The sequence below is a fragment of the Giraffa tippelskirchi genome, chromosome 2, assembly GCF_054371585.1.
Source record: "Giraffa tippelskirchi isolate mGirTip1 chromosome 2, T2T-mGirTip1v1.2.pri, whole genome shotgun sequence".
Lineage (NCBI taxonomy): Eukaryota > Metazoa > Chordata > Mammalia > Artiodactyla > Giraffidae > Giraffa > Giraffa tippelskirchi.
This window is the reverse complement of record NC_137276.1, coordinates 36,158,227-36,185,523: the sequence shown is the minus strand read 5'-3', so window position 1 is coordinate 36,185,523 and position 27,297 is coordinate 36,158,227. Positions and strand designations below refer to the sequence as shown.

Here is a 27,297-nt window from a genome sequence, read left to right as displayed (position 1 = left end):
CTATAGATGCTCAGTGAAATATATTCTGCAGATCAAGGTGTCCCTATACAAGTCCTTTAAGAGGCCCAGAAACATTACCTATTTGAAAACTACTTAGCCTATATAAGGCTCTTCAAGAACTTTTAGCTGTGTTAAAGCAAACTTCTGAAATAGTTACAGACCATGGCTAAGTTACTGAAACCTAGGCCAGTCCTAACTTGCCTTTGTTCCCAACCCACTCTGCATACCACTGCAAAATTAATCCCCCTAAATCACTGTTACCTTGACTTGAGAATTTTTAGTAATAATTAAAAGCTAATATCAATGGAGTTCTTAACCATGTGCCCAGCATTGTCCTGAACAATTTAAATGGATTTTCTCATTTAATCCTCCCCGTAACCCAGTGAGGCAGGTTCTGTAATTCTCCAGAAGATGAGGAAACTGTGGCTTATTCAGTAACCCACCTGAGCCCCTGAGTGGCAATGCTAAGATTCAAATGTAGGTTTGAGCTGAGGCTCCTAACCACTACGGTATTTCTGCAGAGACACCACTGGTCTAGTCATCACTTAGGGGGACAACTGCAAGGCACATGCATCAGAATTTCCAGGGTAATTCTCTGACTCACAGCAGGTTTGGGAACCACTATAAGTTAACTCTCCATTTTCTACAGAATGTCTAAACTCCTCTTCCCAGAGGCTTCTAGGATAAAGGCAAAATTCCTTAAATTGGCTTATAAAGCTCTTCAGAGTCTGTCACTTGACTGACCTTTCTGGTCCCATTTTGCCCCAAGCCCCCTTTTTGTTTCCATTTCTACTCTTCATCACAAGACTTTCCTTCTCAGGGTATTTGCACAAGCTGTTCTTTGGTCTGGGATGCTCTTCCCTCCTTTTGTTCGATTAACTCTTGCTCTTCCTCAGGCCTTAGCATGACGGGCACTTTCTGAGAAAAAACTTTCTGATCGCGCTGTTTAGGTCAAAATCCTAGCTATTATCTCTAATAACATCATGTACTACACATCTGCAAACTAAAAACTGTCTTTACATGATTATCTCTCTTTCCCTCGATAAAGAGTAAACTCTACAAAGGTAAGAACTGTGCTTGTTTTTCTCAATATTGGTGCCTGGCTTAGTTGTTGTTGTTTAGTTGCTAAGTCGTGTCCAACTCTTTGTGACCCCATGGACTATAGTCCACCAGTCTCCTCTGTCCAGGGGATTTCCCAGGCAAGAATACTGGAGTGGGTTGCTATGTCTTTGTCCGGTAGTATCTTCAGTGACTGGCTTAGTGCCTGTCACATAAATACTGCTTGTTCAACAAATATTTGTCAAAAGAATTAATGGCTTCAAGGCCTTTTAACTATTCCATACTTAACCAACCAACCATATTTTTCACTCTGGCTCAACAGAGATGTACAGCGCCATTTACAGAGGTTAATAACTCTCCACATCTTTGCATCCTTATCTAAACCCAAAATCCTTTTCCACTTCTTTACCTACCTAATTCCTCCTATTGCTACAAGGTAGAGCCTAAATTTCCCTTGTTTCACAAAGTTCTGTAACTCACCAACCCACAACAGTCTCTTCTAAACTGCTACCTCACTTTGTATTTCTAGGCCACTCACTTGGCACTTCATCGTACACTGCCGTGTATCCTCATGCAGTATTTCACATGTAAGTGGTTTGGTTACTTTTTTAAATATAAGTATTGTTAGGCAGTTTGTATGTTCTCTGTTATTGTTCAGTCACCTAGTCATGTCCAACTCTTTGTGACCCCATGGACTGAAGCACACCAGGCCTCCCTGTCCCTCACCATCTCCTGAAGTTTGCCCAAATTCATGTCCATTGCATCAGTGATGACATTCAGCCATTTCAACCTCTGATGCCCTCTTCTCTTTCTGCTCGCAATCTTTCCCAGCATCAGGGTCTTTCCCAGTGAGTCAGCTCTTCACATCAGGTAGCCAAAATCCTAGAGCCTCAGCCTCAGCATCAGTCCTTCCAATGAGTATTCAGGGTTGACTTCCCTTAAGACTGACTGGTTTGGTCTCCTTGCTGTCCAAGAGACCCTCAGAAGTCTTCTCCAGCACCACAGTTTGAAGGCATCAATTCTTTGGTGCTCTGCCTTCTTTACGGTCCAGCTGTCACAACTGTACGTGACCACTTGGAAGACCACAACCTTGACTATATGGACCTTTGTCAGCAAAGTAATGTCTCTACTTTTCAACACATTGTCTAGATTTGTCATAGCTTTCCTTTGTTCTTAAAGGGTAGTCATTGGTTAATTTGTGACTAGAGTACCCAAGCACATCATAAATACTCTGCAAATGTCTGCTAAATAAATTAATGAAGACTATTCTGTAACCTGCAACGTGGACTCAACCTGCAGTTTATCAGCAAATTTGGCAATTGACAATTCTCCTTGGAGGACACCTCGATATTTTATATTATTTCTTTGGAATATCTCTAGGATCCCTTGACAGACAGTTCAAAACAAGTGTCAGGGGAGAAAATTACAGTAATATACTACTTTAAATTTCCTACAGTTTTATACTCAGGTATTTCTAAATCCATTATAAAATTACTAATACATTTCATAACTCTTTAGGATAACTCTACATTATCGATCCTAATCCTCCAAGGTTGGAAGAATCTTTAAATATTTTCAGTAGATTAATTTCTATTTCAAAACATAACACTGAGGAAAATATTTTTGTGGTCATGCTATTAATCTCTTGGTTAAATATCATTTACCATAAATCTTTATGCAAAATAGGTAAGTGCACTTCAACTTTTTATTTGGAGGGGATCAAACTGAGATCTAAGCAATTAAGAACTTTTTACTTCAAAATCAGAATAAATTATGATTCCAGTTATTCTAATTCTGATTTGCAAATCCTAAAGCCAAGGAAAATAAAGTTGACAAACAGTGGGGCTAGTGGTAAAGAATCTGCCTGCCAACGCAGGAGATGCATAAGACCCAAGAAACTGAGGTTCGATCCCTGCGATGGGAAGACACCCTGGAGTAGGAAATGGCAACCCACTCCAGTATTCTTGCCTGGAAAATTCCAAGGACAGAAGAGCCTGGTGGGCCACAGTCCATGGGATCGTAAAAGAGTTGGACATAACTTAGCAACCAAACAACAATTCACATACTATAAAATTAACTCATATTAAATTTTTAAAGTCTATTTACAGATTTGTGTCACCATCACCAGAATCTAAATTTGTTTTATATTATTTTTGCAACATAATTTACAAAGTTGTGTAGTCATCACCACTCTAACCCTGGAACACTTTCATCAATCCCAAAAGAAACATCATGCCCTTTAGCAATCTCTCTCCATTTTTCTCCAGCCCCTCCAGCTCTTGGTAACCACTAACCTACTGTCTCTATGAATTTATTAACATTTAATATAAATGGAATCATACAATATTTGGTGTTTCGTGACTAGCTCCTTTCACTTAACATGTTTTCAAGATTTATCCATATTGTCACATGTATTAGAACTTCATTCCTTGTTGTCAGCTAATAACATTTTGGGCGTGCGTGTGTACATGCTCAGTCACTTCAGTCATGTCCGACTGTTTGCAACCCTATGGACTGGAGCCCCCCCCAGGTTCCTCTGTCCATGGGATTCTCCAGGCAAGAATAATGAAGTGGGTTGCCATTTCCTTCTCCAGGGGATCGTCTGGACCCAGGGATCAAAAACTGTGTCTCCTGCATTGCAGGCGGATTTACTGTACAGGCGGATTTACTGGTTTATCCTTTCAACAGTTGATGGATATTTGGGTTGTTTCCACTTTTTGGCTAATAGGAATAATGCTGCTATGAATGTTGGCATACAAGTCTTGGCGTAGATATATATCTTTATTTCTCTTGGGTAAATACCGAGGAGTGGGATTACTAGGTCAGGTGCTAATTGCTTCATTTTTCCCTAATCAGTCTTAATATGAGTAACAGAAAGTTTTTTTCCTATTTCAAAGGATTTTTGACACAGCCAGGAAGCAGAATTTTCATGAAAATGCTAATATAATTTTTCTTTTAAAAAAGAAGGATAATCTTCACACCACTTTGCTAGCAATAGAACTGTACCACATTACTTTCCAGTTTGAAGTTCAAACAGAAATTCTAAGATGAGGTGAAAATTCCTTTTAATGTAAGTCATAAAATTAAATGGAGTCTGCTCTAACCTATGTAATCAATATGCTAGAATAAAATTCTGTTTTTTGAGCAGCATGTATGTATCCATCTCATTCTGGCTGACAATTGCTTTACAGATAAACACACAGTAAGAGAAGACTTACCCAGTAGAAGTAGTAATAAATAGGAATTTAAAATCTCAAACGCCTTAATAAATTACTCATTTCCGTCCCCTGTCATGGGCCTGCTTATTTCATGAGAAAAGGATGAAGCATTAATTATAATTAATCATGTAAATTCCCAAAGTCTTTCATAAAAGCATCTTTCAGAAATCAGAGGCCAAATAACTTCTGGTCACATGTTATTTTTATTTTTCTTCCTGGCGATGTACACTCTAGTTCAAATATATTCAGGAAGCAGACTGTAAGCAAGAAAATAAGAGCTGATTGCAAAATTCTAAGTAAAAATTAAAAGAGCTTTAAAGAGCTTTACATTTTAATGTAAAGAAAAATCAAACATCTTGCGGCAGAAATTAGGCATAATTAGGGGAAAACTACCAAACGTTCTACCAATCACAGCACTAGAGAACGCCACAGGTCGTCCAAAAGACGCCTTTCTTTTAGCCAACAGCTCTTTTCCTCCCGCCAAAGCTGTCCCTAGAGCGTCAGAGAATAACTCAACGAGCGATTTATGATTTTTTCGTTTTGATCTCTCCCACACACACATCCACCTGCTTGGAGGTGTCAAGGCGACTAGAAATGGTTAACACTGACCAGCAGCAGACAGAGAAACAAACACCCCTGACAACCCACAGCTGAGTAAGCAAGAGCTGTTTATTCACGACCATGTTCCATTTGGAGAGTATCAGCGAGCCCTTGAAAGCCCAGGCACATTTTAGAAGGTTCCTAGAGAGGGAGGGAATAATCTCCCCCCGACACACAAGCACACACCCCCCACCCCTCTCCCCCCGCCCTGAGAAACACACACTGAGAGGTTCGGGTGGGAACCATCTGGTTAAGGCAGCCCCTGCCCTCCCGACCCCTCAGGAATAACCTCACGCACTAGAGCATCCGACCCCTTGCGGGGGTTGTGTAACTCCCCGAAATGGGCTCAGACGCCGCAGAGGCTGGCCCCGGCGCTGAGGGCTTCCGAAGACGCTTTCTGCCACCCCCACCCCCGCCACGGCCCACCCCGACGCCGCGGCCGAGACTGGAGACCCTGCCGAGAAATGGCCCTTTAGATCCCACCCCTCACCTGGCTCGGTCCCACCTGAGCACCAGAGCTGAGAGAAAACAGGCAGGGAGAGCTGACCTTGATGCTACTGACAGTGGAGCGGCACATCCTGCTGCTTCCTGGAAAGCGGCCCGCAGGACATTTTTCCCCCTGGAGGAAGGAAACGGGAGGGCGCCGGCCGGGCGGCGGCGGGCGCGGCGGCGGTGGTCCGGGCGGGCTGTGCAGCCTCTAGCGGGGACGGTCCGAGGACTACATCTCCCAGGCTGCTCTGGGCCGCCTTGCGTCGTGACCCCAGCGCGCACGGAGGCGGTGACTCTTACCTCACAGAGGTAGCCCCTCCGCCGGCAGCAACTCGGCGCCCGCGGTCCATGGACCGGAACCCCGGGCCGACGGGCAGGAACCCCGGCCGCGATCGCCGTCTCCCCGCCCTAGGCTCCTCCTCCTCGCTCCTCACCGCCTCCTCCGGACGGCCGCGGGCCACGCACCGCCACCGCCGGGCTCGCGGAGCCGCCCCAGGAGGCTGGGTGGCGGGTTCGCGGCTGCAGCCGGACTGAGGCCTACTCCGCCGCCTCTCAGTGCTATTGTCCTGGGCCCGGCCCTGACCGGGCTCTCCGGAGAGGCGAGTGCGCCGGCTCCGCCGAAGATGCCGGACCAAGCCCTACAGCAGATGCTGGACAGGTAACGGGCAGCCTTTGGGGAGGACGCGAGCCGCTGACCCTCGTTCCGGCCCTGCCGCGCCCGGCCTCGGGGCTCTTCGAAGCGGAGCCAGGCGTGCCGGGAGGAGTTCTACGGCCTGGGGGGCGGGCGAGGGGCCGAAAGTTTGGAGTCCGTACTTGCGGGAGGACGGAGCGGGCGGCCTGGGTGCGTGGACTTAAAGCGAAACTTAGTTAAGGAGTGGCGTCTAGTTTCGTCGGAACGCCTTTGCGAAGTGAGAGGGGCTTGTGTGAACCCAGAGAATTAGTTTCTTTTTCTCACTCTCCTCCTCCCCTCCCCCCAAACTGTGTTGTAACGTGTTTGTCCGAGATGTCACTGGCAAGAAGAGCCAAACTAATTTTCTGGGGAATGATCCTCCTCCAATTTTAACACTCTTTCCAAAAGCCAAGGAAAAATAAGTATTCGTTTGGAAAGCTTCATAGGCAAACTTCATTCTTCCTTCCTCCGCATCCCCAACCCCAAACTATAAGGTCAAGAGTATCCGCAAGGGACTTTAACGGTCAGACCAGAGTAGAGGTTATGGGAAACAGACATAAATCCAACCCTGAACATTTCGCGTATTTTACCATGCGTTGAGTTCCCTGAGAAACTTTCATCTTGTCATGCGGCAAGTTCCTGGGGGGGCTCCGGTCGGTAAAACTTTCTGTGAAATCGGCTGCAGAGCCCTCTGCCGTTGAAATTCTAGTCTCCGGGTTCTAACACGAGTTTCTGGAGACCCTTACTCTACATTTTCCGATAAGGATATAACTTCCTGGCAACGCCAATGCAGTTGGCTAATGTATGTTTTCGTTGCCTACAACTCTCAGCAGACCACCCGCCACCCAGTTCAGCGTGTAGTATATAGCTCTGTACTGAGAACAAATCCAACTTGAAAGTGTTAAACGAAGAGGCTCCCTTAAATGAAATTATACCCAATGAAATTATGCCTGGATCACACCCAGAACACAAATCACTCAAGAGTACGTCTTCTTCCAGAGTGACAGACATTTCCTTTGGAGCTGAGAATTTTGAGACGTCTAAGTTGATAGAAATCATGGTACTGACTTTTTTCAGTTGGGGTGACCCAGTGATTAATCCAGCCCTTGTTCTAGGAGAGCATTCAGGTCAAGTTGTATTGACTACTCCCTTTTTATATAAGTAGTTTACAATCTCCTGGAAGGCAGAAACTTACACATGATTATTTCAAATTCTACAACTCTGCACAAAGCAAGTCATCAGTAAATACTTCTTTTATGAACAAATGCATGAACTTTTTTTGTTATTCTTCCCAGTTGTATAGTGATCTAATAATTTACCATACTGGCGAATTACGCAGGACTACTGAAATATGCCCAGAGGAGACCATTTTCTGCCACTGCCAGTTCCAATCAGAGACCCTATTTTGGTGCTGGGCATTTTGTAATTAATTTTTACCCCCTCTGAGGGTCTGCTGCTTTCACTTTCATGTAGTTGACTTTTGTATCCAAAAGTTGATCTGGCTTTCATACACTCTTGGAGATTTCCATAAAAGTAAAAAACCCAGGGAGTGCCAGCAAGACATCTACAATGTCTCAACAGAAGCTTGGAAGTTCTGGCTGCATATACTGAAACAGGTGACTATAATACTGGCTTCCATCATCTTCTCTACCTTTTTTGACATGTCTCAAGGTAGATTCTTAAGATGATATTCAAAGATCATTTTGCAACCTGGCCCCATGTTGGAATCACCTGAGGAGTATTTTAACATATGGATGGATGCCTGACTCTGCCCACGACCAATTAGTTCACAGATTTCTGGAGAATAGGGCCTGAGCATGGGTATTTTCAAAAGCTTTCCAGATGTTTGTTGTGGTTGAAAATCACTTTTAGAGGGTTTTTTTGGCAGCGCCACACGGCTTGAGGGATCTTAGTTCCGCAACTAGGAATTGAATCCCGGCCTCCTGCAGTGGAATCAGAGTCCTAACCACTGGACCACCAGGGAATTCCCACTACCCTAAACCCTAAGTGATTATTTCATGATAAGGGATAGTACTTTTTAATGAGGTAAGCTTGGACAGAAATCTTGAAATTCTCATTTTGCCACTTACTGGCTATATGACTTTGGATTTAAATTCTGAGGTTCTACATCATCTTTAAAAAATGGTAATGTCCTACCTTACAGGACTGTATAAATAAGAACAACTGTAAGTACTTTGTTGTTGTTCTTGTACATCTATATAAGTACTTTGTACAACAATAAAATGCTATTCATATGTTAGGCACACAGAAGGTACTTAAGATTCTAGTGTAACCGAGATTTCCCTGGTGGTGCAGTGATTGGGAGTTTGCCTTCCAGTGCAGGGGATGTGGGTTTGATGTCTGTTGGGGAAACTTAAGATCCCAAATGACACAGGGCAACCTGAGTGCCGGAACTAGAGAGAAGCCTGTGTGCATTGGGCTAAGACCCAATGCAGCCAAATAAATATTAAAAAAAAAAAAAAGATTCTAATGTAACCAATCAATTAGCAATTTACACACACACACACACACCCTCTTCCCCATCTCCTTTCTATTTACTATCATCTTAACAGTGGAAGTGACAAATAGATTTAAGGGACTAGACCTGATAGACAGAGTGCCTGATGAACTATGGACAGAGGTTCGTGACATTGTACAGGAGACAGGGATCAAGAAAATCCCCATGGAAAAGAAATGCAAAAAAGCAAAATGGCTGTCTGAGGAGGCCTTACAGATAGCTGGGAAGGGAAGAGAAGCGAAAAGCAAAGGAGAAAAGGAAAGGTATTCTCATCTGAATGCAGAGTTCCAAAGAATAGCAAGGAGAGATAAGAAAGCCTTCCTCAGCCATCAGTGCAAACAAATAGAGGAAAACAACAGATTGGGAAAGACTAGAGACCTCTTCAAGAAAATTAGAGATACCAAAGGAACATTTCATGCAAAGATAGGCTCGATAAAGGACAGAAATGGTATGGACCTAACAGAAGCAGAAGATATTAAGAAGAGGTGGCAAGAATACACAGAAGAACTGTACAAAAAAGATCTTCACGACACAGATAATCACGATGGTGTGATCACTCACCTGGAGCCAGACATCCTGGAATGTGAAGTCAAGTGGGCCTTAGAAAGCATCACTACGAACAAAGCTAGTGGAGGTGATGGAATTCCAGTTGAGCTATTTCAAATCCTCAAAGGTGATGCTGTGAAAGTGCTGCACTCGATATGCCAGCAAATTTGGAAAACTCAGCAGTGGCCACAGGACTGGAAAAGGTCAGTTTTCATTCCAATCCCAAAGAAAGGCAATGCCAAAGAATGCTCAAACTACCGCACAATTGCACTCATCTCACATGCTAGTAAAGTAATGCTCAAAATTCTCCAAGCCAGGCTTCAGCAATACGTGAACCGTGAACTTCCAGATGTTCAAGCTGGTTTTAGAAAAGGCAGAGGAACCGGAGATCAAATTGCCAATATCCGCTGGATCATCGAAAAAGCAAGAGAGTTCCAGAAAAACATCTATTTCTGCTTTATTGACTATGCCAAAGACATTGACTGTGTGGATCACAATAAACTGTGGAAAATTCTGCAAGAGATGGGAATACCAGACCATCTGACCTGTCTCTTGAGAAACCTGTATGCAGGTCAGGAAGCAACAGTTAGAACTGGACATGGAACAACAGACTGGTTCCAAATAGGAAAAGGAGTACGTCAAGGCTGTATATTGTCACCCTGCTTATTTAACTTATACGCAGAGTACATCATGAGAAACGCTGGGCTGGAAGAAACACAAGCTGGAATCAAGATTGCCGGGAGAAATATCAATAACCTCAGATATGCGGATGACACCACCCTTATGGCAGAAAGTGAAGAAGAACTAAAGAGCCTCTTGATGAAGGTGAAGGAGGAGAGTGCAAAAGTTGGCTTAAAGCTCAACATTCAGAAAACTAAGATCATGGCATCTGGTCCCATCACTTCATGGGAAATAGATGGGGAAACAGTGGAAACAGTGTCAGACTTTATTTTTCTGGGCTCCAGAATCACTGCTGATGGTGACTGCAGCCATGAAATTAAAAGACGCTTACTCCTTGGAAGGAAGGTTATGGCCAACCTAGATAGCATGTTTAAAAGCAGAGACATTACTTTGCCAACAAAAGTCCGTCTAGTCAAGGCTATGGTTTTTCCAGTGGTCATGTATGGATGTGAGAGTTGGACGGTGAAGAAAGCTGACCGCCACAGAATTGATGCTTTTGAACTGTGGTGTTGGAGAAGACTCTTGAGAGTCCCTTGGACTGCAAGGAGATCCAATCAATCCATCCTAAAAGAGATCAATCCTGGGTGTTCATTGGAGGGTATGATGTTGAAGCTGAAGCTCCAATACTTTGGCCACCTCATGCGAAGGGTTGACTCATTGGAAAGACCCTGATGCTGGGTAGGATTGGGGGCGGGAGGAGAAGGGGACGACAGAGGATGAGATGGTTGGATGGCATCACCGACTCGATGAACATGGGTTTTGGTGGACTCTGGGAGTTGGTGATGGACAGGGAGGCCTGGCGTGCTGCAATTCATGGGGTCGCAGAGAGTCGGACACGACTGAGCGACTGAACTGAACTGAACTAATCTGGGCTAGCCCCCCTGCAAGTTGAACACAAATATACTTGATGGGTTCATTTGAGGAATACTGACAAGTTCAAGAGACTAAAGTATGTCAACCTCTTAAGACCCAGAATTCTTGCTTGAATTTGGCTCCCCCCTAACTTGGTCTTTGGGTGGCAATTTTTGAGCAACAGAATTTACTTCAGAAACTTGCGTTTATGTTTATTTCTTCAGTACAAGTTCTATCCTTGAGAAGATTAAGGAAATGTATATAACATATTGTTTCGCTTCTAGGTTAAGATTAGGTATATTTTAATAGTTCATTCGGAGAAGGCAATGGCACCCCACTCCAGTACTCTTGCCTGGAAAATCCCATGGCCGGAGGAGCCTGGTGGCTACAGTCCATGGGGTCGCTAAGAGTCGGACACGGCTGAGCGACTTCACTTTCACTTTTCCCTTTCATGCACTGGAGAAGGAAATGGCAATCCACTCCAGTATTCTTGCCTGGAGAATCCCAAGGACGGCGGAGCCTGATGGGCTGCCGTCTATGGCGTCGCACAGAGTTGGACACAAGTGAAGCGACTTAGCAGCAATAGTTTATTAAATTTGTATTCATTGAATTGTTTTAATAAATATTGATCCATTTGCCCAGTACCGTTCTAAGCCCTCAGTATATGGTGGTAGTGAACATAAGCAGAATATTTGTGTGGAGCTTTAATTCTAGTGAGGTTTTGTTCCACAAATGTCAAATAAAATAAAGATTATATTTACAAACATGATGGTATGTTCAGTTTATACATTCAGTCTTTCACGGTTTTTTAATTAATAGCAGCTTACCAAGAGCTGTAGTTCAATTACTTGTCCTTTGTGAATAAGTAAATCTAGCTTAGCAATTGTTTATCTTAAAAAATTTTATTCTTGCCGTATTTGCAGCTGGAAAGAATATAGATATATATTTTGATTGCCTTTCATTTTTATAAACAGTAAGCAGCTGTTTTATGTAAATTTATCATTTGAACCTTTTAAATTGAGAGTGGTGGAAAGGGGGTGGTTTTCTAATGTCATGAATAATTGGGGGTCACAAATCTTTGCCCTGAAATTATAACCATTCATAAATTCAAACCCTTTACATCAGGCTCTCTTAATCTTATTTTCTCTTCCCTTCCTTCATTGCCACACTTTTTTAAGAAGTCTGTTATGTCTACTCTGTCACCATTATACTTGCTCATTTTCTCATTTACTTCTCAAAATGAGGATTGAATGTATAGAGAATACAAAGAACACTATAAACAAACTGCAGGAATGGACCTCAGGTTTAAAGCCTGGTGAGAGATGCTTCTGGAAACTTGACTTTTGTGTACCCCTTTCACATTGAACACTTAGAAATTTGTTGAGGTTGTTTTGCATCACTTAATTGCACATGGTGAGTAGGCAAGGAATGGAGTCTGTGTCCCCAGAACAAGTCAGATGGGAGGAACAATGGAAGAATAATCTGCTCCCCACGGGCCTCCTGCAGTAGCATGTGAGTTAGAACCCCCTCTCACAAGATGTTACCGACCACGTGGACATCCCTTTAGAGGTTGTAGATGTCCTCATAGGACTGAGCTGTATTACCTTCTGAGTTATAAACCATCTCTAGCTTCCACTAAAGCAGCTTCTCATTTTCTTTGGCATCTTTCCTTAATCATATTACAGTCCCATTTTGACATTTACAGAACAATACCTGGAGTTAAGAACCATGAGCAATTAGTTGTATTTGCTTCCATCTCTATATAAAAAGCAGAAACATTACAGATAAAGTCCCCTTTGGCCATTATCCCCCAGTCCCATATCTTCTCCCATCCCCAGTCCACTATCATAAGTGGGTTTATGTTCTTTCAGTCTTTGTTTAGTGCTTTTATATATACTATATGTAATTCACAGTTCTGTTTTTGTTTCTAAAATTTAAATATATCAGTCTACAATTACTTTTTTAAATATTGAGTTCTGTGTGATATTCAGCAATTAAAGAGTATACATATATAATCTATTGTATTAACATACTACTTGTAGTATGAGTATGGATACTCATAGTATGGATCATCGAAAAAGCAAGAGAGTTCCAGAAAAACATCTATTTCTGCTTTATTGACTATGCCAAAGCCTTTGACTGTGTGGATCACAATAAACTGTGGAAAATTCTGAAAGAGATGGGAATACCAGACCACCTGACCTGCCTCTTGAGAAACCTTATGCAGGTCAGGAAGCAACAGTTAGAACTGGACACGGAACAACAGACTGGTTCCAAATAGAGAAAGAAGTACGTCAACGCTGTATATTGTCACCCTGCTTATTTAACTTATATGCAGAGTACATCATGAGAAACGCTGGGCTGGATGAAGCACAAGCTGGAATCAAGATTGCCGGGAGAAATATCAGTAACCTCAGATATGCAGATGACACCACCCTTATGGCAGAAAGTGAAAAAGAACTAAAGAGCCTCTTGATGAAAGTGAAAGAGGAGAGTGCAAAAGTTGGCTTAAAGCTCAACATTCAGAAAACTAAGATCATGGCATCTGGTCCCATCACTTCATGGGAAATAGATGGGGAAACAGTGTCAGACTTTATTTTTTGGGGCTCCAAAATCACTGCTGATGGTGATTGCAGCCATGAAATTAAAAGACGCTTACTCCTTGGAAGGAAAGTTATGACCTACCTAGACAACATATTAAAAAGCAGAGACATTACTTTGTCAACAAAGGCCCGTCTAGTCAAGGCTAGACTTATTCTTCGAAAAGGAGATATACTTTTATTACTTACTACCTCACTTTCACTTTTGAGTGACTCCCAAATGTATGTTTTTATTCTTGACCTCTTTCCCACATTTTAGTGTCTGCTTTCCAGCTGCCTGGTAGACATTTCCATTTGTATATACACAGTATTACTAGTGTCTTCACCTGTCTAAAACTAAATAACTGCTACTTGCCTGGTTTTTACTTATCTTGACTTCTCAATTTCTGGCCCATTCTTCTACTTCACCAGCCATAAAACCTACATCATTTTTTTTTGCTTTTTTTTCCCCTAAATCTACCTGCTTATCAAATACTATAGATTCTTCTTTCTCTCACTCCAGTTTTTCTCTTCCAGTTTGACTTACAGAGTGGTACCAGAATTGGCCAGAGCACAGTTATAATCATGTCATTCCCATGCTTTAAAACGTGCCAGTCTCTACATTACGAATAGGATAAATTCTAAACTTTCAAGGCTTTGTGAAGAGACTTAGTTCTATTAATCCAATCCAGCCCTAACCTACTTTAACCATACTCTTCTGCATTGCACTTCATTGTCCTCTGAATATATCCTACTGCACATCTTATGTTTTGCTTTAGAGGACTTCTTCCCTTTTGACATCTGGCTGACTCTGAACCACCTTTAGAATTCAGCTCAAGTATCACTTTGAAGCATTGTACATCTCCTTCAGGCAGTGAGTTACTTCTTCCAAAATTTCTATAGAACCTTTATGTACTCATTATAGTACATCACTCTGAATTGTAATTGTTTTAATGCATCAATCCCATGTCTCAGAGCCTTTATCACCACCACCATACACATTCAGATGGGAGTTCACTGAGAACAGAAATTTCCATTTCTCCAGAAGGGGGATGTACATTGGCGACACTGTTGAATCACGCTATGTTTTCACTATTTATGACATATCAGTGCTTAGAATAATCTTGCTGAAGCACCATTTTAAAAATGCCTCATTTGTTCAAAACCTGTATTTTTTTAATTGCTTACTAAGCTTAAGTTCAAAATTTTTTAGCTTGGCCTTTAAGACCCTCCATAGTCATATTTATTGTGCTCTCTATTATGTTTAAGACACAGAGTACATGGCTGGCACTAGCTACCTTATTAAAGCTCTGCTTCTGTTTATAAGTGAGTACGTGAGTATACATCTTTTGCCCAGGCCAGCTTGATATGCACACTGTCCTGTATTCTTTTCAGCATCTTGTCTTTCAAAATTCTACCCACTCTTCAAGATCCAGTTTAGTTTCTGCCTCATTTATAAAGCTTTTCTGACTATTTCAGCCAGAAATATTTCCCACTCTTCTCCAGACTCTTGTAGCAGTTCTTTACATGCTGTATATACATACATGCCTCCCAGCTCCTTATATGCCATAGTTATGAGAGGTGGTAACATTTATATGGCACATTAGGGTACACTGGAAATGAGGTTTAGATTTCTAGTGAAAGCTCCTTATGGCTGCTTAAAAGTGCCCTAGCAAAAATGAAACAATAATGACTTGCACTAACTATAATTTCTTTAAAAATGAGAAATGGAAAATTTTCTCAGAATACACTATCCATAAGGTAGCATGGTGCAGTGAAAAAAGCTGATTTTTTTTTTTAATGGCGTATAATTTACAAAAATCTAATGTTTTAGAGTTGAGGCCTAGCTTGCCTTCATGCCTTTCTATTTAACCATGACGCCTCGGACAGACTGTTTAACCTTTCTGGGCTTTTTTTTCCTTATTTAAGGGGGGAAATAATTATGTTTGCAGACTTCATGAAGATCAGAGATAAAGAGCATGGCATGAATATATGCTCAATAAATGATTGCTTTCCCTGTGGTATATTTCTCTTCCCCTCTTTCATAATGTGTTAATAATTGTGGTAGCTCTTTGATAAATTCAGATACTTTTAACTTCCATTCCACTTGGGTGGACAGACATATAAAGGAATTTTTAGTCTTGATGGTATAGTTTTTGTTTAAGAATACATGGGATGTGATACTTTTAATCCTGACACAAAGAAAGCAGTTTGCAGTTTTTTTCCATTGTTAAATTTAGGCATTCCTTGCATTAACCAGAGCATGGTTCACTAAGCATGTTTTGAATTAAGGACATGTTCTCTTTCCTCAAAACACTCATGCAAGTACATTGGTAAGGCACCATATATAATACAACAATAACAATTTAAAGCTTGTTTCATTGCTCTCACTCCTATATTCTGGAACTCTTCTGTTCTGCTACTCTCCATTTTTCATCAAAGTAATCTCTAGGGCAGATTTTCCAGATCTTTCTGATAATCCAAGATAAACACCTGCAGTCTAAGTCTGCAAAGATAGACTTTACTGTCAGCTGTTTTATTAGATAACCATACTAGTTAATTTATGTGCCAGTGAAAAAGTATTCTATTGATAAGTAAAGTTTCCTCCCCTTTTTCCCCATATACTTTTTAAATAATTAACTTAACCATATAAACTGGGTTAGTCACATATGAACCCTATAAAGTAGGTTACCTTTGTCATCCATCCTTTCCCAACTGGTTTGTAATATCTAGCTTTATTTTAAAACTTTTCTGCTCCAACTGCATTGGGTTTCTCATAGTCCATGGCCATATGCTCATTTCTGTCTCTAAGCTTGGCTATGCTGTTATTTTTACTTCTGCTGCTGCTGCTGCTGCTAAGTCGCTTCAGTCGTGTCCGACTCTGTGCGACCCCATAGACGGCACCCCACCAGGCTCCGCCGTCCCTGGGATTCTCCAGGCAAGAACACTGGAGTGGGTTGCCATTTCCTACTCCAGTGCATGAAAGGGAAAAGTGAAAGTGAAGTCGCTCAGTCATGTCCGACTCCTAGCGACCCCATGGGTCTGCAGCCTACCAGGCTCCTCCACCCATGGGATTTTCCAGGCAAGAGTACTGGAGTGGGGTGCCATTGCCTTCTCCGTATTTTTACTTCAGATACCCTTATTCTTTTCATTCCCTAATTGTCATCTCAGTTGTAGTTCTGCCTTTTCATGAAACCTTCTCAGCTATTTCATCCTGTGTTTCTTATGGTCATCATCACATTTCTGTATTAGCTGGTCACCAGCATTGTTTCTTGACACTTAATGTTCTGTGTGGTTGTTTTTATGTGATTCTTCTAGGCATATATTTGTTCCTTAACTAGACCGTAAGTTCCTTAAATGTATTTCTTCTGACATCAAATAGTGAACGTACTTAGTACGTTCAAGTTAATCTCAGAGAAATCTTGAATACTCTTATATTTAAGACAAACTAGATATGGATCCCTCAAACTGTTTATAAGTTTTGCTATCGAGAAGGATTTATAATTGGAAAATGTTTGAATTTAAATTTAAAATCACATAGAATTAACTGTTTGTTATTTTTTAGATAAAGAGAGGCATGTCATGCATATAGATCAGTGATATTACCAGTACCAATAAGGCCATACATTTATTTTAAGGAATAAGTAATAGACTTTAGATTTGTCTACTTTAGTTCTTTCTCATGTCTTCATAGTATAATAGTGATTTGTTCTTTGATCTCTGAACCAGTTGTGATAATTCCTAGACCTTTTAGTCTGTAAACTAATGAGCCTCAGCCTGGCTGGCAGAAAGGTGTGGAAGTATTATAAATTATGAATGTAAATTGCTGATATCAGCAAGCAAGCAGCATTTACAAAACCTAGTGGAAGGAAAACGGAGAAAGCAATGGCACCCCACTCCAGTACTCTTGCCTGGAAAATCCCATGGACAGAGGAGCCTGGTAGGCTGCAGTCCATGGGGTCACTAGGAGTCTGACACGACTGAGCGACTTCACTTTTACTTTTCACTTTCATGCGTTGGAGAAGGAAATGACAACCCACTCTAGTATTCTTGCCTGGAAAATCCCAGGGATGGGGGAGCCTGGTGGGCTGCTGTCTATGGGGTTGCATAGAGTCGGACACGACTGAAGCGACTTAGCAGCAGCAGTGGAAGGAAAAAGAAGGATGGAAGAAAGTGAATTGTGGATTTGAATGAATATCTTATGCAATGGTGTTGGCCTACTGAAAAACTAAAGAATGATTAGGAATCCAGGACTTTTTCCGCTGAATACCAGGGTGCCAAGCAGAACTACTTATGAGCTAATTTAGGTAAGAAAATGCATCCATAAAATCTAGGCATGGTTATAAAGTTGATAACATCTTGTCTATCCATGCCATTATTGCTACTGTTCATTTGGTGGTTATATATATGCCAGGCAATTAAGCTGTTTCAAGATCACTTGTTTAATCCTTTACAATAGAGAATCTTTTTTTAATTTACTTTATTGAAGTATAGTTAATTTACAATGTTGTGTTAATTTCTGATGTTCATTAGAGTGACTGAGCCACACACCTACATACAGTCTCCTTATTCTTCTCCACTGTGGCTTATCACAGAGTACTGAACATAGTTCCCCATACTATACAGTAGGATCTTATTGTTTATCCATTCTGTATATATATTAGTTTGCATCTGCTAGTCCCAGACTACCCACTCCAGTGTTCTTGCCTGGAGAATCCCAGGGACGGCGGAGCCTGGTGGGCTGCCATCTATGGGGTCTCACAGAGTCGGACACGACTGAAGCAACTTAGCAGCAGCAGCAGCAGTCCCAGACTCCTAATGCATCCCTCCCCCTTGGCAACCACAAGTCTGTTCTCTATGTCTGTGAGTCTGTTTCTATTTTTTTTATAGGTAAATTCATTTGTGTCATTTTCGATTCCACATGTAAGTGATGTTATTATGGTATTTGTCTTTCTCTTTCTGACTCACTTAGTATGATAATCTCGGTCCATCCATGTTGCTGCAAATGGCATTATTTCATTTTTTATGGCTGAATAGTATTCATTAGATAACCATACTAGTCAATTTATGTGCCAGTGATAAACTATTCTATTGATGTGTGTGTGTGTGTCCATGTACATGTGTGTACATACCACATCTTTATCCACTCATCTGTCAGTAGACATTTAGGTTATTTCCATGTCTTGGCTATTGTAAATAGTGCTGCTATGAACATAAGGGTACATGTATCTTTTTTGAATTATGGTTTTGTCAGGATACATACCTAGGAGTGGGATTGCTGGATCATACATCAACTCTGTTTTTAGTTTTTTTAGGACCCACTATACTGTTTTCCATAGTGGCTGCACCAATTTAATTCCCACCAACAGAGTAGGGGAGGTTCTACAATAGGGAATTTTAACATAAAACCTTTTTTTATCCTGAGAACTACTTTGGAAGTTTAGTTATGCATATGAGGTCCTTCTCAGAATGTTTTGAAAGAATAAAACAAAATATGTAGATCAGAAATGAACCAATTATGTAGAAATACACCTGACAAAATATTAAAAATCTGACATAGTAATAGGAGCTTTAACACAAATGCAAGATCTATTATTGGTGACTCTGATAATTAATTTCAGATTCAGTTCAGTTCAGTCGCTCAGTCGTGTCCGACTCTTTGCGACCCCATGAATCGCAGCACACCAGGCCTCCCTGTCCATCACGAACTCCCAGAGTCCACCCAAACCCATGTCCATCAAATCGGTGATGCCATCCAGCCATCTCATCCTCTGTTGTCCCCTTCTCCTCCTGCCCCCAATCCTTCCCAGCATTAGGGTCTTTTCCAATGAGTCAACTCTTCACATGAGATGGCCAAAGTAGTGATGAGTTAAATGTTATTTGGGGATCTGGAGAGCTATTATATGAAAATTACTGGTCACTGTTCTAATTTCTAATTGCTGTACTGCTAACATTACTATGATTTACTTAGATTCATAATTGAAAGAAAATCGAATGTCACTCAGTGGTTAGTGAAAATTTTAAAAATGTAATTTTTTTCCCCATCCAAATTTACTAACCCCATAAATTTTTTGTGGACCCCAGATTAAGAACCCCCTGACTTACAGAAATTCTGAAAGAGATTGTCATTAAACCTAAAATAAGCAGCAAGTAGGAATTTGAACTCAGTCTGGCTCCAAAGCCCAGATTCTTTAACCAGTTAGAATATCCTGAACTCACAAAATCTTTTTCCCAAATTTAGCTAGCTTTTTTCCTTTAGAATAAAAAAAGATCTGAAGCATTTTGTTTACTGTTTAAATTAAAAACCAAATAGCTTAAAAGTGTTTACCTTGAATGTAAAATCAGATTTCATTTTTATATTATGGTGAGTTGAGAAAATTTACAAAGGGAAGAAATATGGAAAAAGGAAGAATGAGTAAAGCAGAGGTTCTCAAACTTTAGGTCTCACAATCAATCATGTGAGGGGTTTGTTAAAATACAACATTGATGACTCCTCAAAAAGCTAAAAATAGAATTACTATATGATTTAGCAATTTCACTCCTGGGTATATATCCAAAAAAAATTAAAAACAGGATCACAAAGAAATACTTGTACACCCAGGTTCATAACAGCATTATTCACAATAACTAAAACCTGGAAGCAGCCCTAGTATCTATGACTGGGATAAGCAAATGTAGTATATATACATATAATAGAATAGTATTCAGCCTCAAAAAAGTAAGATAATCTGCAATATTATCTGCTACAGTGTGGATGAACCTGGAAGACATAAAAAGACAAATACTGGATGATTCCACTTTTGTGAGGTTCTTAGAGTAGTCAAAGTTATAAAGACAGAAAGTATAAGCGTAACTGTCAGAGGCTTGGGGAGTTTAATAAGAATAGAATTTGTTTTACCAGATGAAAAGTTATATGGGGATGGGTGGTGGTAATGGTAGCACAATCTGTAAATGTGTTTGCTGCTGCTGCTGCTGCTAAGTCACTTCAGTCATGTCCGACTCTGTGCAACCCCATAGACAGCAGCCCACCAGGCTCCGCCGTCCCTAGGATTCTCCAGGCAAGAACACTGGAGTGGGTTGCCATTTCCTTCCCCAATGCATGAAAGTGAAAAGTGAAAGTGAAGTCACTCAGTTGTGTCCAACTCTTAGTGACCCCGTGGACTGCAGCCTACCAGGCTCCTCCATCCATGGGATTTTCCAGACGAGAGTACTGGAGTGGCAAATGTGTTTAATACCACTGAATTGTGCACTTAAAGATAGTTAAGATGGGAATTTTATGTTATATGTTCTACCACAATCGAAAAAGAAAAACAATTTTTGAAGAAATTTAAAATAAATCATCTTTTTTAATGTAATGTTGGGTCCCATCAGAGTTTCTGATTCTGCAGGTCTGGGGTGGGACCTGAAAATCTGCGTTTCTAGCAAGTTCTCAGATGATGCTTGTACATCACACTGATTGCTGCTTTCTGAGAGATGGAGGATTGAAGAGAAAAGGGTAGGAAATGACTCAAAGAGAAGCTCTTTTTTTTTTTTTTTAATAAATTTATTTATTTTAGTTGGGGGCTAATTACTTTACAATATTGTAATAGTTTTTGCCATACATTGACATGAATCAGCCCTGGGTTTACATGTGTTCCCCTTCCTGGACCCCCCACACACCTCCCTCCCCATCCCATCCCTCTGGGTCATCCCATTGCCCCGGCCCTGAGCTCTTGTCTCATGCATCGAACATGGAATGATGTTGTTTCACATATGATAATATAGATGTTTCAATGCTATTCTCCGAGAACGTCCCACCCTCACCTTCTCCCTCAGAGTCCATAAAATTGTTCTATGCATCTGTGTCTCTTATTCTGTCTCACATATAGGGTTATCGTTACCATCTTTCAAATTCCATATATATGCATTAGTATACTGTGAGAAGCTCTTAATTAGAGTTTTGTCAGAAATTACAACCTCTCCTTGGGTGTGGACTTGAAAGGTTTTCGGCTTTTTCTTTTGAAATGGCAAATAGCCAGTTGTTCTTTTTTTTTTATCCATTAAAATCCAATGCTCAAATTTATTAAGATAATAATGAGGGGTGGGGGAGAGGAGGTGTGCCTCAGAGCAGTTGTTCTTACTTTTAAGGTATTAAAATTGCCATCCCATAAGTTATAACATTAAAATATAACTTAAAGTAGAATTATAGTTAAATTGATCCTGCAGTGGAAATATTATAGCACTGTCAGTAAGAATTTTTAATTTCAAAGTGTTTGGTTTTATCTTTGTTGGCTGTTTCTGTCTAATAAAATGACCTGAATCTAACAGCCAGAATCAGGAGTGTATTTTTGCTCTGTGTGAGAAACAGAAAAACTTGCACAACTCAAAGTATTTGGCAGTGGAAATTAGATTTATTTAAGTCTTTCCTGCTTAAGTCTGGTCAGTAGGAAATAAAGCCATTGACAGAAACACCTGTGTGTCATTATAAAAGCTGTTTAGGAGTTCACATCATATAATTGTTCAGGGCTATCTCTTATTTCACTTCCACTGTATACTCATAAGGGATTTGATCTAGGTCATACCTGAATGGTTTTCCCTACTTTCTTCAATTTAAGTCTGAATTTGGCAATAAGCAGTTCATGATCTGAGCCACAGTCTGCTCCCGGTCTTGTTTTTGCTGACTGTATAGAGCTTCTCCATCTTTGGCTGCAAAGAATATAATCAATCTGATTTCGGTGTTGACCATCTGGTGATGTCCACGTGTAGAGTCTTCTCTTGTGTTGTTGGAATAGGGTGTTTGCTATTCCAGTGCGTTCTCATGGCAAAACTCTATTAGCCTTTGCCCTGCTTCATTCTGTACTCCAAGGCCAAACCTGCCTGTTACGCCAGGTGTTTCTTGACTTCCTACTTTTGCATTCCAGTCCCCTATAATGAAAAGGACATCTTTTTTGGGTGTTAGTTCTAGAAGGTCTTGTAGGTCTTAATAGAATCGTTCAACTTCAGCTTCTTCGGCGTTACTGGTCGGGGCATAGACTTGGATTACCGTGATATTGAATGGTTTGCCTTGGAAGCGAACAGAGATCATTCTGTCGTTTTTGAGATTGCATCCAAGTACTGCATTTCGGACTCTTCTGTTGACCATGATGGCTACTCCATTTCTTCTAAGGGATTCTTGCCCATAGTAGTAGATATAATGGTCATCTGAGTTAATTTCACCCATTCCAGTCCATCTTAGTTCGCTGATTCCTAGAATGTCAACGTTCACTCTTGCCATCTCCTGTTTGACCACTTCCAGTTTGCCTTGATTCATGGACCTAACATTCCAGGTTCCTATGCAATATTGCTCTTTACAGCATCGGACTTTGCGTCTATCACCAATCACATCCACAGTTGGGTATCGTTTTGGCTTTGGCTCCATCCCATCATTCTTTCTGGAGTTATTTCTCCACTGATCTCCATTAGCATATTGGGCACCTACTGACCTGGGGAGTTCATCTTTCAGTGTCCTATCCTTTTGCCTTTTCATACTGTTCATGGGGTTCTCAAGGCAAGAATACTGAAGTGGTTTGCCATGCCCTTCTCCAGTGGACCACAATCTGTCAGACCATTCAGGTATGACCTAGATCAAATCCCTTATGAGTATACAGTGGAAGTGAAAAATAGATTTAAGGGACTAGACCTGATAGACAGAAGGCCTGATGAACTATGGACAGAGGTTCGTGACATTGTACAGGAGACAGGGATCAAGAAAATCCCCATGGAAAAGAAATGCAAAAAAGCAAAATGGCTGTCTGAGGAGGCATTACAGATAGCTGGGAAGAGAAGAGAAGCGAAAAGCAAAGGAGAAAAGGAAAGATATTCTCATCTGAATGCAGAGTTCCAAAGAATAGCAAGGAGAGATAAGAAAGCCTTCCTCAGCGATCAGTGCAAACAAATAGAGGAAAACAAGAGATTGGGAAAGACTAGAGACTTCTTCAAGAAAATTAGAGATACCAAGGGAACATTTCACGCAAAGATAGGCTCGATAAAGGACAGAAATGGTATGGACCTAACAGAAGCAGAAGATATTAAGAAGAGGTGGCAAGAATACACAGAACTGTACAAAAAAGATCTTCACGACACAGATAATCACGATGGTGTGATCACTCACCTAGAGCCAGACATCCTGGAATGTGAAGTCAAGTGGGCCTTAGAAAGCATCACTACGAACAAAGCTAGTGGAGGTGATGGAATTCCAGTTGAGCTATTTCAAATCCTCAAAGGTGATGCTGTGAAAGTGCTGCACTCGATATGCCAGCAAATTTGGAAAACTCAGCAGTGGCCACAGGACTGGAAAAGGTCAGTTTTCATTCCAATCCCAAAGAAAGGCAATGCCAAAGAATGCTCAAACTACCGCACAATTGCACTCATCTCACACGCTAGTAAAGTAATGCTCAAAATTCTCCAAGCCAGGCTTCAGCAATACGTGAACCGTGAACTTCCAGATGTTCAAGCTGGTTTTAGAAAAGGCAGAGGAACCAGAGATCAAATTGCCAATATCCGCTGGATCATCGAAAAAGCAAGAGAGTTCCAGAAAAACATCTATTTCTGCTTTATTGACTATGCCAAAGCCTTTGACTGTGTGGATCACAATAAACTGTGGAAAATTCTGAAAGAGATGGGAATACCAGACCATCTGACCTGTCTCTTGAGAAACCTGTATGCAGGTCAGGAAGCAACAGTCACAACTGGACATGGAACAACAGACTGGTTCCAAATAGGAAAAGGAGGATGTCAAGGCTGTATATTGTCACCCTGCTTATTTAACTTCTATGCAGAGTACATCATGAGAAACGCTGGGCTGGAAGAAACACAAGCTGGAATCAATATTGCTGGGAGAAATATCAATAACCTCAGATATGCAGATGACACCACCCTTATGGCAGAAAGTGAAGAAGAACTAAAGAGCCTCTTGATGAAGGTGAAGGAGGAGAGTGAAAAAGTTGGCTTAAAGCTCAACGTTCAGAAAACTAAGATCATGGCATCTGGTCCCATCACTCCATGGGAAATAGATGGGGAAACAGTGGAAACAGTGTCAGACTTTACTTTTTTGGGCTCCAGAATCACTGCTGATGGTGACTGCAGCCATGAAATTAAAAGACGCTTACTCCTTGGAAGGAATGTTATGGCCAACCTAGATAGCATGTTTAAAAGCAGAGACATTACTTTGCCAACAAAAGTCCGTCTAGTCAAGACTATGGTTTTTCCAGTGGTCATGTATGGATGTGAGAGTTGGACGGTGAAGAAAGCTGAGCGCCGCAGAATTGATGCTTTTGAACTGTGGTGTTGGAGAAGACTCTTGAGAGTTTCTTGGACTGCAAGGAGATCCAATCAATCCATCCTAAAAGAGATCAATCCTGGGTGTTCATTGGAAGGTCTGGTGTTGAAGCTGAAGCTCCAATACTTTGGCCACCTCATGCGAAGGGTTGACTCATTAGAAAAGACCCTAATGCTGGGTAGGATTGGGGGCGGGAGGAGAAGGGGACGACAGAGGATGAGATGGTTGGATGGCATCACCGACTCGATGAACATGGGTTTGGGTAGACTCCGGGAGTTGGTGATGGACAGGGAGGCCTGGCGTGCTGCAATTCATGGGGTCGCAGAAAGTCGGACACGACTTAGCGACTGAACTGAACTGATCTCTTATTTCCAATTTCTCACACTCTATAACAAGATTGTTTGGGTTACACCTGAAAGATCTGCCCCAAACAGGTTAAACCAGAAAAAAAAAACCTATGGGTTTATGTAAGTGAACAGTGCAAGGGTATATTTAGCTTTAAGCACAGCTTGATCCATGTCTCAGACAAAGTCATCAGTTTCTATCTTTTAGCTTCCTCTGGGTTCTTTAGGCTCCACATTGTGGCTTTCCTGGCAGCAAAGCCTCACACCCTCATTTAGCTCCTCATTTTTCCTGCCTTCAGGCCCAGTGGAAAAGAAAGTCTGTGTACCAACTTTCCCAGCAAAAATTCAGAAGTTCACTCTAATAAAATCAGCTTTATGGGCCCAGACTCGTCACTGTAATCTAGGACGTGGGATACTCCCCTTAAACCAATCTAAGGATTACTCTTCCTGGAGCTGGGGATGTGGGACTGCGTAAATAAACCACACACATGGCTGATGCTGGAGGGAAGAGTGGTTTTCCTTAAAAAGTGTGGGATACTTTTTGCTCCTAAAAAAGAGAAATCATGCTGTACATTAAACCACAAATTTCTACCTTCCTAAGATCTTGAGAAACTATAAACCCATCATTTTCAAACAACCTCTTTTCTCCTTAAATGGAAGAAGGCAGGGAATTGGGGAATGAATAGCTGAAATAGATTGCATCAAGGAGGGAGCAGGGTATGGAGAAGCAAAGAGTGAAAGCATAATTATAAAACCTCCTTAGGTGATATTCCTGGTTAGACTATTTTAAGTTTTTTTTTTTAATGAGGGAAGAAAAGATTTCTATACAGACATTGTTCCCTCCCCTCATTTCCAGCCCTAAAGACTAATAACTGTCTTATAGGCTGTCTGCCCATGTGACCATTTTTATATGCTTTAAGTTAATTTCCCACATACCTGGCCCTTATTTCACAGACTAATGTTCTTTCCATATCATGTAGGTTAAACTCATAAACCTATTAAGGTGGTGTATCAGTTAATAAGTTATTTAGAACTTAACATTTTCTGTACTGTTATTTATATTAAAAATATGTAGTCATCAGAAGCTATTATTTCTACCTTAAGTAAGTCCAGTAATTATCCCTTTCACACAGTTTGCTTTCTCCAGTCTCTTTGCTTTTTTTTAACCTGCCATTTTTCTGTACTAGCAGTTCCCAAACTTTATTTAATATCACGTCACCTTTGAGGGTTTGTTAAAACACAGATTTCTAGGCCCTCTTCCTTTCGATTTTTTTATTTACTAGGTCTGGAGTAGAGCCAGAGAATTTGCAAGTTTCCTAGTGATTCTGAACTGCTTGCTGGTCTCAGAGAATTTTGTTTTGAGAATCCCTATGATAAAATCACTTACCACTGCAAATTTCTACTGTCACACCTTCCTGAAATCTTCTCTGATCTATCCAGATTGATCCTTCTTCTTAAAATAGGGAAGGATGTACCTATGGTAATTTCACTGGAACTTTAGATATCTTGTATCTACTAGATGTAGCCCAAATTAAACTATAGAGTTTTCCAAATAAGTACAATCTTCCATTTAATTTGTTTATGCAGCTTCATGGAACCAATGAAACTACATGGAATCAGTGCATGCACAGTGTATGTTACTGGCAGTTTCTTTAATTTTCAGTTGCTTGCTTGTTTTGTACTATTAAGTTATAAGTCTTCATTTGATACTTATTTGCATCTAAATTATAATTTTTAGATGCAGTAATTTGGTGGTATTATTAGGAATTTACATATTGTGGGCAATACTATTTGATCTCAGATGACCATCATCAGATGTAATGTTAAGTGATTAGAATAAATGGAAAATGTATATGGTAAGTTGGTAGATGTTGAAAATCAGCAAACCTTTTGGGAGTATTGTTATCAATAAGGATTCTTTTTTTAAATATCCCCTCTATAGAATAATTTCAGTTAATCTCTAATGAGCATTAGCTTAAAAATCCAAATTTTTAAACAATGGCACCCCACTCCAGTACTCTTGCCTGGAGAATCCCATGGATGGAGGAGCCTGGTGGGCTACAGTCCATGGGGTCACTGAGAGTCAGACATGACTGAGCAACTTCACTTTCACTTTTCCCTTTCATGCACTGGAGAAGGAAATGGCAACCCACTCCAGTATTCTTGCCTAGAGAATCCCAGGGTTGGCAGAGCCTGCTGGGCTGCCATCTGTGGGGTCGCACAGAGTTGGACACGACTGAAGCAACTTAGCAGCAGCAGCGGCAGCATACTCACTATCACCATGAATTAAACAATGTACCTAATAAGTTCACTGTAAATCATTGTTCAACTATCTTAAATACCACAGCCATAAAATTAGAAAAATATCCAGAAGTGCCTCTTTTAAATGTCACCTGCTGCTGCTGCTGCTAAGTCGCTTCAGTCGTGTCCAACTCTGTGCGACCC

At 41.0% G+C, this 27,297-nt stretch overlaps 2 protein-coding genes across 44 annotated transcripts in view; one reads left to right on the top strand and one right to left on the bottom strand.

Annotated features, from left to right (window-relative positions):
* The window catches only part of CPEB3 (cytoplasmic polyadenylation element binding protein 3), a 202,380-nt gene extending 196,273 nt beyond the window's left edge, over positions 1–6,107 (bottom strand). For 25 of the 43 annotated variants that reach the window (XM_081554873.1, XM_081554891.1, XM_081554780.1 and 22 more), the window contains exon 1: positions 5,425–5,616. The gene's annotated coding sequence lies outside the window, so the exon portion shown is untranslated. Of the gene's footprint in view, positions 1–1,597; positions 1,676–5,367; positions 5,617–5,666 lie in introns of those variants that run through there. The other 18 variants (XM_081554832.1, XM_081554799.1, XM_081554863.1 and 15 more) reach the window with 6 other exon arrangements.
* The window catches only part of MARCHF5 (membrane associated ring-CH-type finger 5), a 62,469-nt gene continuing 40,836 nt past the window's right edge, over positions 5,665–27,297 (top strand). Inside the window, exon 1 of the mRNA XM_081554902.1 lies at positions 5,665–6,024. Within this exon, the coding sequence (XP_081411028.1) occupies positions 5,990–6,024 (35 nt within the window). The 5' untranslated portion in view covers positions 5,665–5,989. The remainder of the gene's footprint in view (positions 6,025–27,297) is intronic.